This window comes from Sinocyclocheilus grahami, unplaced genomic scaffold (genome assembly GCF_001515645.1).
Source record: "Sinocyclocheilus grahami isolate Dianchi unplaced genomic scaffold, SAMN03320097.WGS_v1.1 scaffold1623.1, whole genome shotgun sequence".
Lineage (NCBI taxonomy): Eukaryota > Metazoa > Chordata > Actinopteri > Cypriniformes > Cyprinidae > Sinocyclocheilus > Sinocyclocheilus grahami.
In genome coordinates this window covers 100,301-111,882 of record NW_015506802.1, presented here as the reverse complement: position 1 = coordinate 111,882, position 11,582 = coordinate 100,301, and the positions used below count along the sequence as shown (strand labels likewise).

The 11,582-nt window shown below is 36.2% G+C and overlaps 1 protein-coding gene across 1 annotated transcript in view; it reads right to left on the bottom strand.

The window, feature by feature from the left end:
- Positions 1-11,290, bottom strand: part of ciz1a (cdkn1a interacting zinc finger protein 1a) — a 19,280-nt gene extending 7,990 nt beyond the window's left edge. Inside the window, exons 1-11 of the mRNA XM_016257966.1 lie at positions 11,111-11,290; positions 9,257-9,425; positions 9,046-9,155; positions 7,671-7,837; positions 7,208-7,304; positions 4,085-4,154; positions 3,836-3,900; positions 2,214-2,290; positions 1,871-2,068; positions 1,563-1,693; positions 633-726 (exon numbers count right to left, since the gene is read on the bottom strand). Coding sequence (XP_016113452.1) covers positions 633-726; positions 1,563-1,693; positions 1,871-2,068; positions 2,214-2,290; positions 3,836-3,900; positions 4,085-4,154; positions 7,208-7,304; positions 7,671-7,837; positions 9,046-9,155; positions 9,257-9,411 — 1,164 coding nt within the window. The 5' untranslated portion in view covers positions 9,412-9,425; positions 11,111-11,290. The remainder of the gene's footprint in view (positions 1-632; positions 727-1,562; positions 1,694-1,870; positions 2,069-2,213; positions 2,291-3,835; positions 3,901-4,084; positions 4,155-7,207; positions 7,305-7,670; positions 7,838-9,045; positions 9,156-9,256; positions 9,426-11,110) is intronic.
- Positions 11,291-11,582: the final 292 nt, after the last annotated feature.

Genomic DNA, 11,582 nt, shown 5'->3' with positions numbered 1-11,582 from the left:
AACACGGTTGCGTGCTGTATTAAAGCTTTAATCAGGATAAAACCGTATATTAGAAGCTAACATAAGCAGTAGCATTTACAAATAACAGCGTATCTCAAAGTATGAGACAACAATTAACAAAAAACATACTATTAAGAGCCGTGTGCTTGCACAGGTTCTACGCAATCTTCTTCACTAATATCCTCTGCATCTCATTCAGGCTCAAATTAATAAGCAATATTGATGACGGCTTTGTTTACAATACAACACTGGAGCACATTCTGAGCTGAGGGGCGTGGCTTTTAGATGCACACTAGAGGCGGTTTAGCCAATCACAACACACTGGGCTAGCTAACCAATCAGAGCCCATCATGTATTTCTGAGGGAGGGGCTTCATAAAAACAGGAACTCATCAGTGTGTTTATCAGAGAACGGACAGAGTGGTATAGAACAAAGGAAAAAATAACGTGTTTTTAAAAAAAACGAAGCATTAACATGTTAGACTGCACCCCATAAACACAATCAAGCCTAGGAAAAAAACAGTGAACCACCCCTCTTTAAGATTTTCTCCTAAATCGGCAAGTTATGAGCTACTTTTAGCCTTAAGATGTTTTGTGAATACGGGCCCTGGTTAGGAATCTTGGCCTGTTCACCTTGTGCTCCGTGGTTCTGCGATGCTCCATGACGTTGGTGGTGAAGTGCGTCTGGCAGGTGGAGCACCATCTCTGCAGACCCGGTCTCTTCTCACTGCAACAGCACAGAAAGACGTTCAGAAAGACAGGCGGCGTGAAGCGTGAAAACACACTGGTGCATCAATCGCTCTTGCAACATGAAGACAAAAAGGAGCACACTTTCAGTTATGAGTTGTGCGACTTTAAACATAGTGTGTGCATTTCAGGAAAGATAACTGAAATTTTCCTCTTCAACTAAGATCTGCTGTTCATTTTCTGGAATATTAACTAGTAATGCACCAAAACTTTGCCAACCTGAAAAATGCATTTTCAGTGAATGGGTGCTGTCAGAATGAGAGTCCAAACAGCTGATAAAAACATCACAATAATTCACAGCACTCCAGTCCATCAGTTAACATCTGGAGAAGACAAAAGCTGAAACACATCCAGCATTAAGACGCTTTTAACTCAAATACATTGAGTCTATAATCCATAATAACTCTTCCTCCAGTGAAAAAGTGCATCTGCTGTTGTCTCTCACATCAAAATCCAGCCACATATGTGTTTAGAGCTGTTTAAACGCTGCAGATTTCTCTCCTGATTCACACCAGAACACTTTTTCACTGGAGGAAGCCTTATTATGGATTATGGACTCAATGGTGTTTTAGTTAAAAGCGTCTTAATGCTGGATTAGTTTCAGCTTTTGTCTTCTCCAGATGTTAACTGATGGACTGGAGTGCTGTGAATTATTGTGATGTTTTTATCAGCTGTTTGGACTCTCATTCTGACGGCACCCATTCACTGCAGAGACACTGATGCAGTGCTACATTTCTCCAAACCTGATGAAGAAACAATCTGGGATGGCCTGATTCCCTTAAGCTAGTGAAGCATAAATGCATCAGAAACTCTGACCTGTCTCTGCGAGCTCCTTCCAGGGACTCCTGAACTCGCGGCAGCAGCGTGACGAGACACGCGTTGCTCATGTGCTGGATCTCCATCATCTTCTGCTGGTGCGTCAGTCCGTTCATATGGCTCTGGAAACTCTGCACAGTTACATTTACAGTTATGCATTTAACAGACGGGTTCATCCAAAGCGACTTGCAAAAGAGGAACAAACTGCTTTTTATCAGTGAGGGTTATGAAACGCAACATGATTAATGCAAAGCTAATATATCAGGTCATGTAAACAATTAAAGCAGAGCGATATCAGAGGAACATACTTGCTGGTTATGGCAAGTGATGTTGCAAATATAGCAGAAGAACTTGTTGGAGGTCTCTGCTGCTGCGTCTCTGCGCTCCTCAGGAGTGTCTGTGGTCTCCTTGATCTCAGGGACCGAATCGGAGCCTGCGGCGGCGTCTGGACCGTCGCTGATCTGCTGCTCGACGTCTTTATCTGGAGCTTCTGTGCGTTCAACCTGCTGAAGATCAACAAACAAGACACATTCTGACATCAACTGAAGCTTGAGTTCCTCCTTCGGTGTGCATCTGTGTGATTGTTTCGGCTGGTTTATGGTGAAACAGTGTATCTGGTCACTTAGATCACACAGAGATGATGGTACAAACCTCTGCCGCTTGACTCGGTTCATCCGCTTCAGCATCCAGCGCTCCGTTCACGCTGCCTCCCTCCTGCAGAGAGAGCTCTGAAACACATCAGATCCCTCACTGGAAGAGCATTCACATCACCATACGCTCAGCCATATAGAGCATTATGTGGTGTTCATGTGGTTTTACATGTCACACACGTATTATAGGTAATATATAGTTATTATACACGACCGGTCAAAAGTTTGGGATCAGTAAGCCTTGAAATGTTTTTAAAGAAGTCTCTTCTGCTCATCAAGGCTGTGTTTATTTGATCAAAAATACAGTAAAAAACAGTAATCTTGCAAAATGTTATTACAATATAAAATAATGGTTTCTATTTGAATATCCTTTAAAATATAATTTATTTCTGTGATGCAAAGCTGAATTTCCATCATCATTACTCCAGCATAAAGATCACATGATCTTCAGAAATCAGTATAATATGCCGATTTATTATTAGAATTATCAACAAATATATTTTTTGGAAACTGTGATATTTTTTCAGGATTCTTTGATGAATCAAAAGATAAAAAGAACAGCATTTATCCAAAATATAAATCTTTGCTATCACTTCTTATCAATTTAACACATCCTCGCTGAATAAAAGTTTTAATTTCTTTCAAAAAAAAGAAAGAATAAAAATGTACTGACCCCAAACTTTTGAACGCTAGTGTATATTGTTAGAAAAGATTTCTATTTTAAATAAATGCTCTTCTTTTTAACTTCTTATTCATCAAAGAATCCTGAAACAAAGTATCACAGCTTCCAAAAAAATATGAAGCAGCACAACTGATGATAGATTAGCATATTATAGTGATTTCTGAAGATCATGTGACACTGAAGACTGGAGGAATGATGCTGAAAATACAGCTGCGCATCACAGGAATACATTACAGTTTAATGCATATTAAAATAGAAAAAGGAACGGCTGAATCATACTGAAAAATACTTGAGGCTGTAAAGGTGCTTCAGCTAAGTACGGAGTTAAGGGTATGAATACTTATGCAATGTATTTATTTCAGTTTTTTATAAATTCACAAAGTTGTGACAGTTCTGTTTTTGCTTTGTCATTATGGTGTATAGATTGATGTGGAAAAAAAGTCATTTAAAGCAGTTTAACATAAGGGTGCAACATAAAACGTGAAAAAACGAAGGGGTTTGAATACTTTCGCAAGACACTGTATGTGCAACATTTCTCATTTTCATGTAGTTTAACTTGGTGCGCTACAGTAACAAATGCAAAAACTGAAAAATAAAACAAACTATATAGACATAATAGGAAAACAACTACTAAAATGGCAAAAGGCACAAAAAATTACTAAAACTTTCAAATGAAAATGTAAAATCTAAAAATTAAAAACTAATACTGAAACAACACTATCATTCCTGGTTAGGGCAATTTAACAGGTCAATAACATATTTTTACTGAAAAACTGGTGTTGACATGCTTTAACATTCCTCCATTGTAATGGCATTATTGCAAATAAATGTTGTTTTTAAACAAATGATTTTATCACCGACAGCCGGTCACAGATGTGATGCATGCTGAAAAGGCCAGAATATTGCTTGAACAGGGTTTAATCAGGTGAACTCCTCCCTACCTGCAGGATCTGGGCTCTTAAACTCAGCACTTAGAGCCGATTCTGTCTCCACAGGCTCCTCTGACCTGCACAAACACACAAAACACATGATTTCCCCATTCAAACGCACCAAAAAACTGATCAAATCAGCCTTCATTCTTAATGAAAGGAGTCAGGAGTGATGTGCAGAATGAATAGGTCCCAACTAGAAAGTAAATGTTGCCTTTAAGGACATTTCTGACATGAATACAGAGACGTAAAGGCACTGACTCTTGCGTTTTGTGTTTTTTGGCCGCTGGTTCGTCGGGCTGCTCTGAAGACTCCTGACATCCCGGATCTGCTGTTCACATCAAAACACAAATGCTTTATGATTTATGGCCATCAAAACTCTACATACTCTTCAAAAACAATCATTCAAGTCTGAAAAGATAAGATTATAACAGCTCTAAACATTCTATTGCATAACTTTTTGTTGAATAGTGTTGAAATGTACTTTGTATTTTTACGTTTTTAAACTTCCCAATATAGCACATTTGCAAAAGAAGTGTTATAATCAGAGATATTCTACTTCGCATATATTTAATTAATAAAATATATGAATATATAAATATATTTCCTATATTTTAAACTCATTACGTATTGCATATTTTGTGCATTTGTTTATTTCACATGCATAAAATAAATAGTCTGATTTGATTATTTTATTGGGTGTATGTGGATTGCATATGTTCATGTATTTATTACACAGCACCGCATAAAAAAAAATCTGCTGATATGCAAAAAAATATCTAATTTGATGATGCACAGTTAAAAAATATGAATAAAATTTCCATCATGCCACAAAATAATGAAGATTTGTTTAAACTATATGTATGTATCAGCTTTAATGCACATGTTTCAAGTTTTGATTTTAATGATACAAACGTGTTCAAAATGTATCATTTAACTTGCAATCCTCAAAGGAGTGGAAACATATTTAAACACTACTTAATGTCAAAGAACGTTACAATGAACACAAGTTTATAAATCAGCTTTTCACAAAATCTGTGATCTTCTGTGGATGTCTGGATGCAGTAAAAGCAGAAAAACATCTGTGTTATGTTTGCATTTTCTTTTGTTGCTGGCCATAGCTCTAACCTTGAAATCAGGATAAAACAGTAATGTGAAAAAGAACATAAAATAATGTGAAAAAAGTGTACAGATAGTTGTAATCTGGCTTAGATTCAGACGGGCATCATCGTGTCTTTGTGGTGTTTTTCTGCTGATTAAGGGAGAATTCGAGACTTCTTCACCGTACAAATGGTCGTTAAAAGCAAAAATGCATCGTTTGTGACCTGTGCTGTGCAAAATGAGTCACAATGAGCAAATCTGAGTCGACAGATTCTGTCAATACTCAGAAAAATTGACTTTTCCAAGAAAAATCACCCAGCAACATTGCATCTTTTCCTCCAGTTCTTTTCTTAACAATAATTATTAAAAATCACAATATAGCCGTTTCTTATTTTATCTTTGTTAGTATAAAAGAACAGATGCAAAAAAAACAATACAACAAATATAAGAAAGAAACATAATGCTTCTCCCTTTTCATTTTACATCAAAACGAAAGCATTCAAGTAAGAAAAACAAATAATCATTTAACTTGCAATCCTCAAAGGAGTGGAAACATATTTAAACACTACTTAATGTCAAAGAACGTTACAATGAACACAAGTTTATAAATCAGCTTTTCACAAAATCTGTGATCTTCTGTGGATGTCTGGATGCAGTAAAAGCAGAAAAACATCTGTGTTATGTTTGCATTTTCTTTTATTGCTGGCCATAGCTCTAACCTTGAAATCAGGATAAAACAGTAATGTGAAAAAGAACATAAAATAATGTGAAAAAAGTGTACAAATAGTTGTAATCTGGCTTAGATTCAGACGGGCATCATCGTGTCTTTGTGGTGTTTTTCTGCTGATTAAGGGAGAATTCGAGACTTCTTCACCTTACAAATGGTCGTTAAAAGCAAAAATGCATGCGAAATGCATCGTTTGTGACCTGTGCTGTGCAAAATGAGTCACAATGAGCAAATCTGAGTCGACAGATTACGTCAATACTCAGAAAATTTGACTTTTCCAAGCAAAATCACCCAGCAACATTGCATCTTTTCCTCCAGTTCTTTTCTTAACAATAATTATTAAGAATCACAATATAGCCGTTTCTTATTTTATCTTTGTTAGTATAAAAGAACAGATGCAAAAAAAACAATACAACAAATATAAGAAAGAAACATAATGCTTCTCCCTTTTCATTTTACATCAAAACGAAAGCATTCAAGTAAGAAAAACAAATAATCAAATGTAAAAATCACTCTTTAGTGTGTTCATTACATTATTAAAACGACAAAAGCAGCTCAATCAAGTGCAGCGAATGATTCCCTCTTTTCTTTCATCGTTAGATTAACATTAATGAGCTGATATATATAGACCTTCTGTATGCACGGATCTAATATAATGTTACACATCAGATGTCTTTATGTGAATATTTGAATACTGTAATTCTGTGTATATTTATCGGGAACGCATGCTTTGAATAACAGTCGTTGCGAGAAGCGAGAGGAGACAAACAATGATCATTTTAGATGTTTCATTACTATTTAGAGCATTGCGATTGCTAGAAGAGGGCTTAATTAACTCATTTTTGTGAAAACCTCAAATTCGACATTTTTCACTTTCAGCCCGTGCACATTCACACTCATTTTGCCAGCACGGGTCACATATTTAGTGAGAAAATGTGACATGCAAGACCACTATTTTTTTGGAATCGGCAGCACAAAATTAGTAAGAAACAAGTGTTTCATTCAGCAGATCTGTGTCCCTGCAGCACAAAAGCAGTGTTAAGTCGCTGGGGGATATTTGCAGCAATAGCCAACAATACATTGTATGGGTCACAATTATACATTTCTCTTGTATGCCAAAAATCATTAGGATATTAAGTAAAGATCATGTTCCATGAAGATATTTTGTAAACTTCCTACCGTAAATATATCAAAACTTAATGTTTGATTAGTAATATGCATTGCTAAGAACTTCATTTGAACAACTTTAAAGATGATTTTCTCAATATTTAGATTTTTTTGCACCCTCAGATTCCAGATTTTCAAATATTGTCCGATCCTAACAAACCATACATCAATGGAAAGATGATTTATCCAGCTATCAGATGATTTATAAACCTCAATTTAGAAAAATTGACCCTTACGACTGGTTTTGTGCTCCAGGGTCACATATGATGCAGGGCTGTATAATGTATAAAAGGTTTTTTTTCAGTGTTTTGTCTAAAACATTCCTTCTTTTCTGTTACGGTTACATGATTTCTGTATATATTTGGTTCACGCACAACTGTTACAATTACCTCTGCTGCTGCTGCTGGCTTCTGATTGGCCGTCGCTGCTTCCCGCAGATCTCTGCTCGTTTTCCCTCTTTCTGTCCGGCTGACGAGCCTGAAACTCCTGTGTGCGTTCAGTTAGCAAGAGAGCCACAGATTTACCAAACACAGCGGGCAAAATAAGCATTGAACACGTCACCATTTTTCTCAGTGAATATATTTCTAAAGGTGCTGTCGACATGAAATTCTCACCAGATGTCGGTAACAACCCAACTAATCCATACATAGAAATAAGTTCAGAAATTAAGTTCTGTGTAATAAAATGCAATGACACAGGGACAAAGTATTTATGTATGTATTGTATGTATGGATTAGTTGTGTTGTTACCGACATCTGGTGAACATTTCAAGTCGACAGCACCTTTAGAAATATATTCACTGAGAAAAATACAAAAAAATTTTTCAAAAAAAAGTTGAAGACACACACTCACGTTGGTGAAATAGCGCGTGTGAGGCTTGAAGTGCCGCGGGAATCCCATGTGCGGGGTTTTGATGGCGACTCCCATCGGAACGGGCCCCAGAAGAGACGCTCTGGAGCCCGCAGTGAAGAACTGAGGAAACTGCTGGCCTCCCATCGCAAAGCCACGCATGCCGCCCGCTTCACACAGGACCACAAACACCAATATAACAGTCAATACAACACAGGGGCAAGACAAGAGCTGAAGCATACCAAACTCATGTCTACAGCATTTCCCTGACCCTCAAATCACAAAAATAAACTTCGATTTTGGATCAAATAACTGTATTAGAGATATGAGAATCACTACAAAGAATAATGTGATAAAGTACAAATAAATTCAAAAGTAAAATGTCTGGATGCCTTGCAGAAACGCTACAAATAAAAAATAACTTCCTGGAATATTTTACATTTATTTTATGCATTATTAATGTGTAATTGTCTCTGAATAAATAAACAAAATGAACAAATACTTAATTAAAGGTTTTAGAAAGCAGCTTAAAATTTGCTTTGATTTCGAGGTGAAACCAATTATATTTACTTGATAACATATTACTAATTATACAGTGCATCTATGCATCTAATGCAGGTTATCAAGAGAGTACTACTTGAAAAGAAAAAATGTGTTTTGTCAATATCAGAGCTATTACATCAACTAAAAATACAACTTTTAATTCCTTGAAATGAAATAAATCTAAAATAACATTTAAAATATACAAAACGCATTTGTTTCAGCTAGTTGACAAGTCAACATTTTCATTTATATTTTTGTTTAATTTAAAATAAATAAGTAATATTTTTTAACGCATTACGGAATGAACAAAATTACTCAAAATTCACCTAAAATTAAAATCATAATATAAAAATAAAATCTAATTCAAAATACTAACAAACTTTCATAGAATATCAATACTACTAATTTAACAAGGGTCAAATATAAGGGTCAATTGAAATAAGGGAAATTGAGATTTATAAGCTTTGAATAAATAATCTTTCCATTGATGTATGGTTTGTTAGGATCGGACAATATTTGAAAATCTGGAATCTGAGGGTGCAAAAAAATCTAAATATTGAGAAAATCATCTTTAAAGTTGTTCAAATGAAGTTCTTAGCAATGCATATTACTAATCAAACATTAAGTTTTGATATATTTACGGAAGGAAACATACAAAATATCTTCATGGAACATGATCTTTACTTAATATCCTAATGATTTTTGGCATAAAAGAGAAATGGATAATTATGACCCATGCAATGTATTGCTGGCTATTGCTACAAATATCCCCCAGCGACTCAACACTGCTTTTGGTCACATACAGTGCGTGCTATATTAGGAAGCATGAGTTTACCCTGCATCTGCTGCATGAGCAGCGCCCCCTGCAGCATGGGGTTGGGAGCGATGATGGCCTGCGTGGCTGAGCACAGGTTGACCATACGAGCAGAAGCAGAAGCCATGGGCCTGAAAAACACAAACACAGCGCAGATAATAAAGAGTAAGAGATTTGGAGCGCACTGGTGGAGAGTGTGAAGAAAGCGGAGGGTCTGAGGTTGAATGTGTACCGTGTGTGTGTGATGTGACGGGCGGGCGGAGGCTGCGGTGGAGGAGGAGGAGGAGGAGGCGTCTGCTGCTGAAACAGCTGCTGAAGCTGCCGCAGATGCTGATGAAACTGCTGCTGCTGCTGCTGCTGCTGGTGATGCTGGTGAGGGTTAAACATGCTGACGAGACTCACTACAGCCAGAGAAAACACACACATAACACACTTTAACATGCACACAACATTACATTCCTGCATTTAATAGATGCTTTTATCCAGAGAGGAGCAAAGTGATTGATACATTAATAAATGTAAAACGATTGATCAATAGACTATTTTTCATTGTAACATATTACTTATGACTAGAACACGATATGATGTCAACATCGATGATGGAAGCCCATTTCCAAAACAGAATTTAAAAAATAAATTTATTGCACAATTTTGTGTTTACGTCTCTCAATTCTGGCTTTTTTTTGTGCAAGATATAAACACAGGTAACACTTTACTTAAAGCCTTTATGCATTTTAAAGGGGCATTAATGTAGGGGTGTGCGATATATATCGTCTGCGATAATATCGTAATTGTTGTTTTAACGATGTGCGATTTGACATTATCGAGTATTTTGCAAAAACCATTCAAAACATCTCTACAGAGCGCACGCGTACATCACGTGAAGTCTAGACTAGTGCGCGTGCGCATTTAGTGTGTGTTCTTTCACTGCGTGATTCAATCTATTAAAATGCATTTAGAATGATCACAAATTCAAGACATGACGACAGACATTATTTATGCATTTGTAATTGCAGGTGAAATGCATTCGTGTCTTGCATTAAACAAAATACATGCGTGTAAACGCGTCTAAATGCAGCTTCAGATGCAGCGTCTGTGTGGATTTAATTTGCTCGGTAACAGCCCAGATGTCTTATTATTCTAATTCTCTGATTAAACGTAAGAATTTGACTCAGAAGATAATGGATACTTTTAGAAAAAATGGCTTTATGAAGGTAAGAATGCCCATAAAATGCAAAAATCAGTTTAAACTTATTGGAAAAGATTAATTTCTATCAGTATGAGCTGACCACAGCACAGAATATGAAGAATATTAAAAACATTAGGAGTCAGCTGTCTTCTGCAGTGCTTAAGATACCAGCACAATAACACACTCAGCAAAATATACTCCAATTATGAAAATATCGAGATATTATTTTTTGTCACTATCGCACACCCCTAGTATAAAGCAGCATTATAATTATGCATAATGTGCGTTGTAATACATAACATCTTGTCATTAATAATTATAATGGAATTTAAAATGCAAAGCGCAGCCATAAATTGTTAAGTGTTATAATGTATTAACTGTGGTATTCATGAGATTGAGAATGCATTATAAAGTGCATTACAAGCCATAATTAATGCATTAAAACACTTTTATAATGCGTTATGCATAAAGGCTTTAAGTAAAGCATCAGAATTGTGAGATATAGACTCAGAATTATTATTTTCTGACAATTTCGTTTTTTGTTTCCCCCACAGAACACATAAAAAATGTAATTATGACTTTTTCTCTCACAATTCTGACTTTCTCCTGGCTATCTTGTGTTTTTGTCTGTTATATCATGTCAGTTTCTGTCAGAATTGTGAGAAAGAAAGAAAAAACACCTAAAAACCTTTTATATTTTTATTCTGTGGCAGAAATGGGCTTCCATACATTTTGCATATTTGCATATATAACGTTATATATACATAGTAATATAAAAAAATCAGTTCTGGCAGATCAAAACAATACAACCGCATAAAAAAATCCGATGAATTCAATGAAGTAGACTAGACTAAGCAGCTTTTGTGAACTAGACGCATGATGCACAAAGCAACCCACAACAGTGTGTCCGTGTCTCAATCCTCGTGGCCTACACAGACAGCAGCATTCACAGCACCCCAAACGCGTGAGCCTGCGTTTAATCAATCAAAAGCGCAGTTATCCCCGACAGATGCTGTCTAGATAGGCGCCTCGGCAGGCTTTAGGACAGAGCCGTGATCTGCATCTGTGCTATCCGCTAACAGCCCTGGCTATCTTGTGTTTTTGTCTGTTATATCATGTCAGTTTCTGTCAGAATTGTGAGAAAGAAAGAAAAAACACCTAAAAACCTTTTATATTTTTATTCTGTGGCAGAAATGGGCTTCCATACATTTTGCATATTTGCATATATAACGTTATATATACATAGTAATATAAAAAAATCAGTTCTGGCAGATCAAAACAATACAACCGCATAAAAAAATCCGATGAATTCAATGAAGTAGACTAGACTAAGCAGCTTTTGTGAACTAGACGCATGATGCACAAAGCA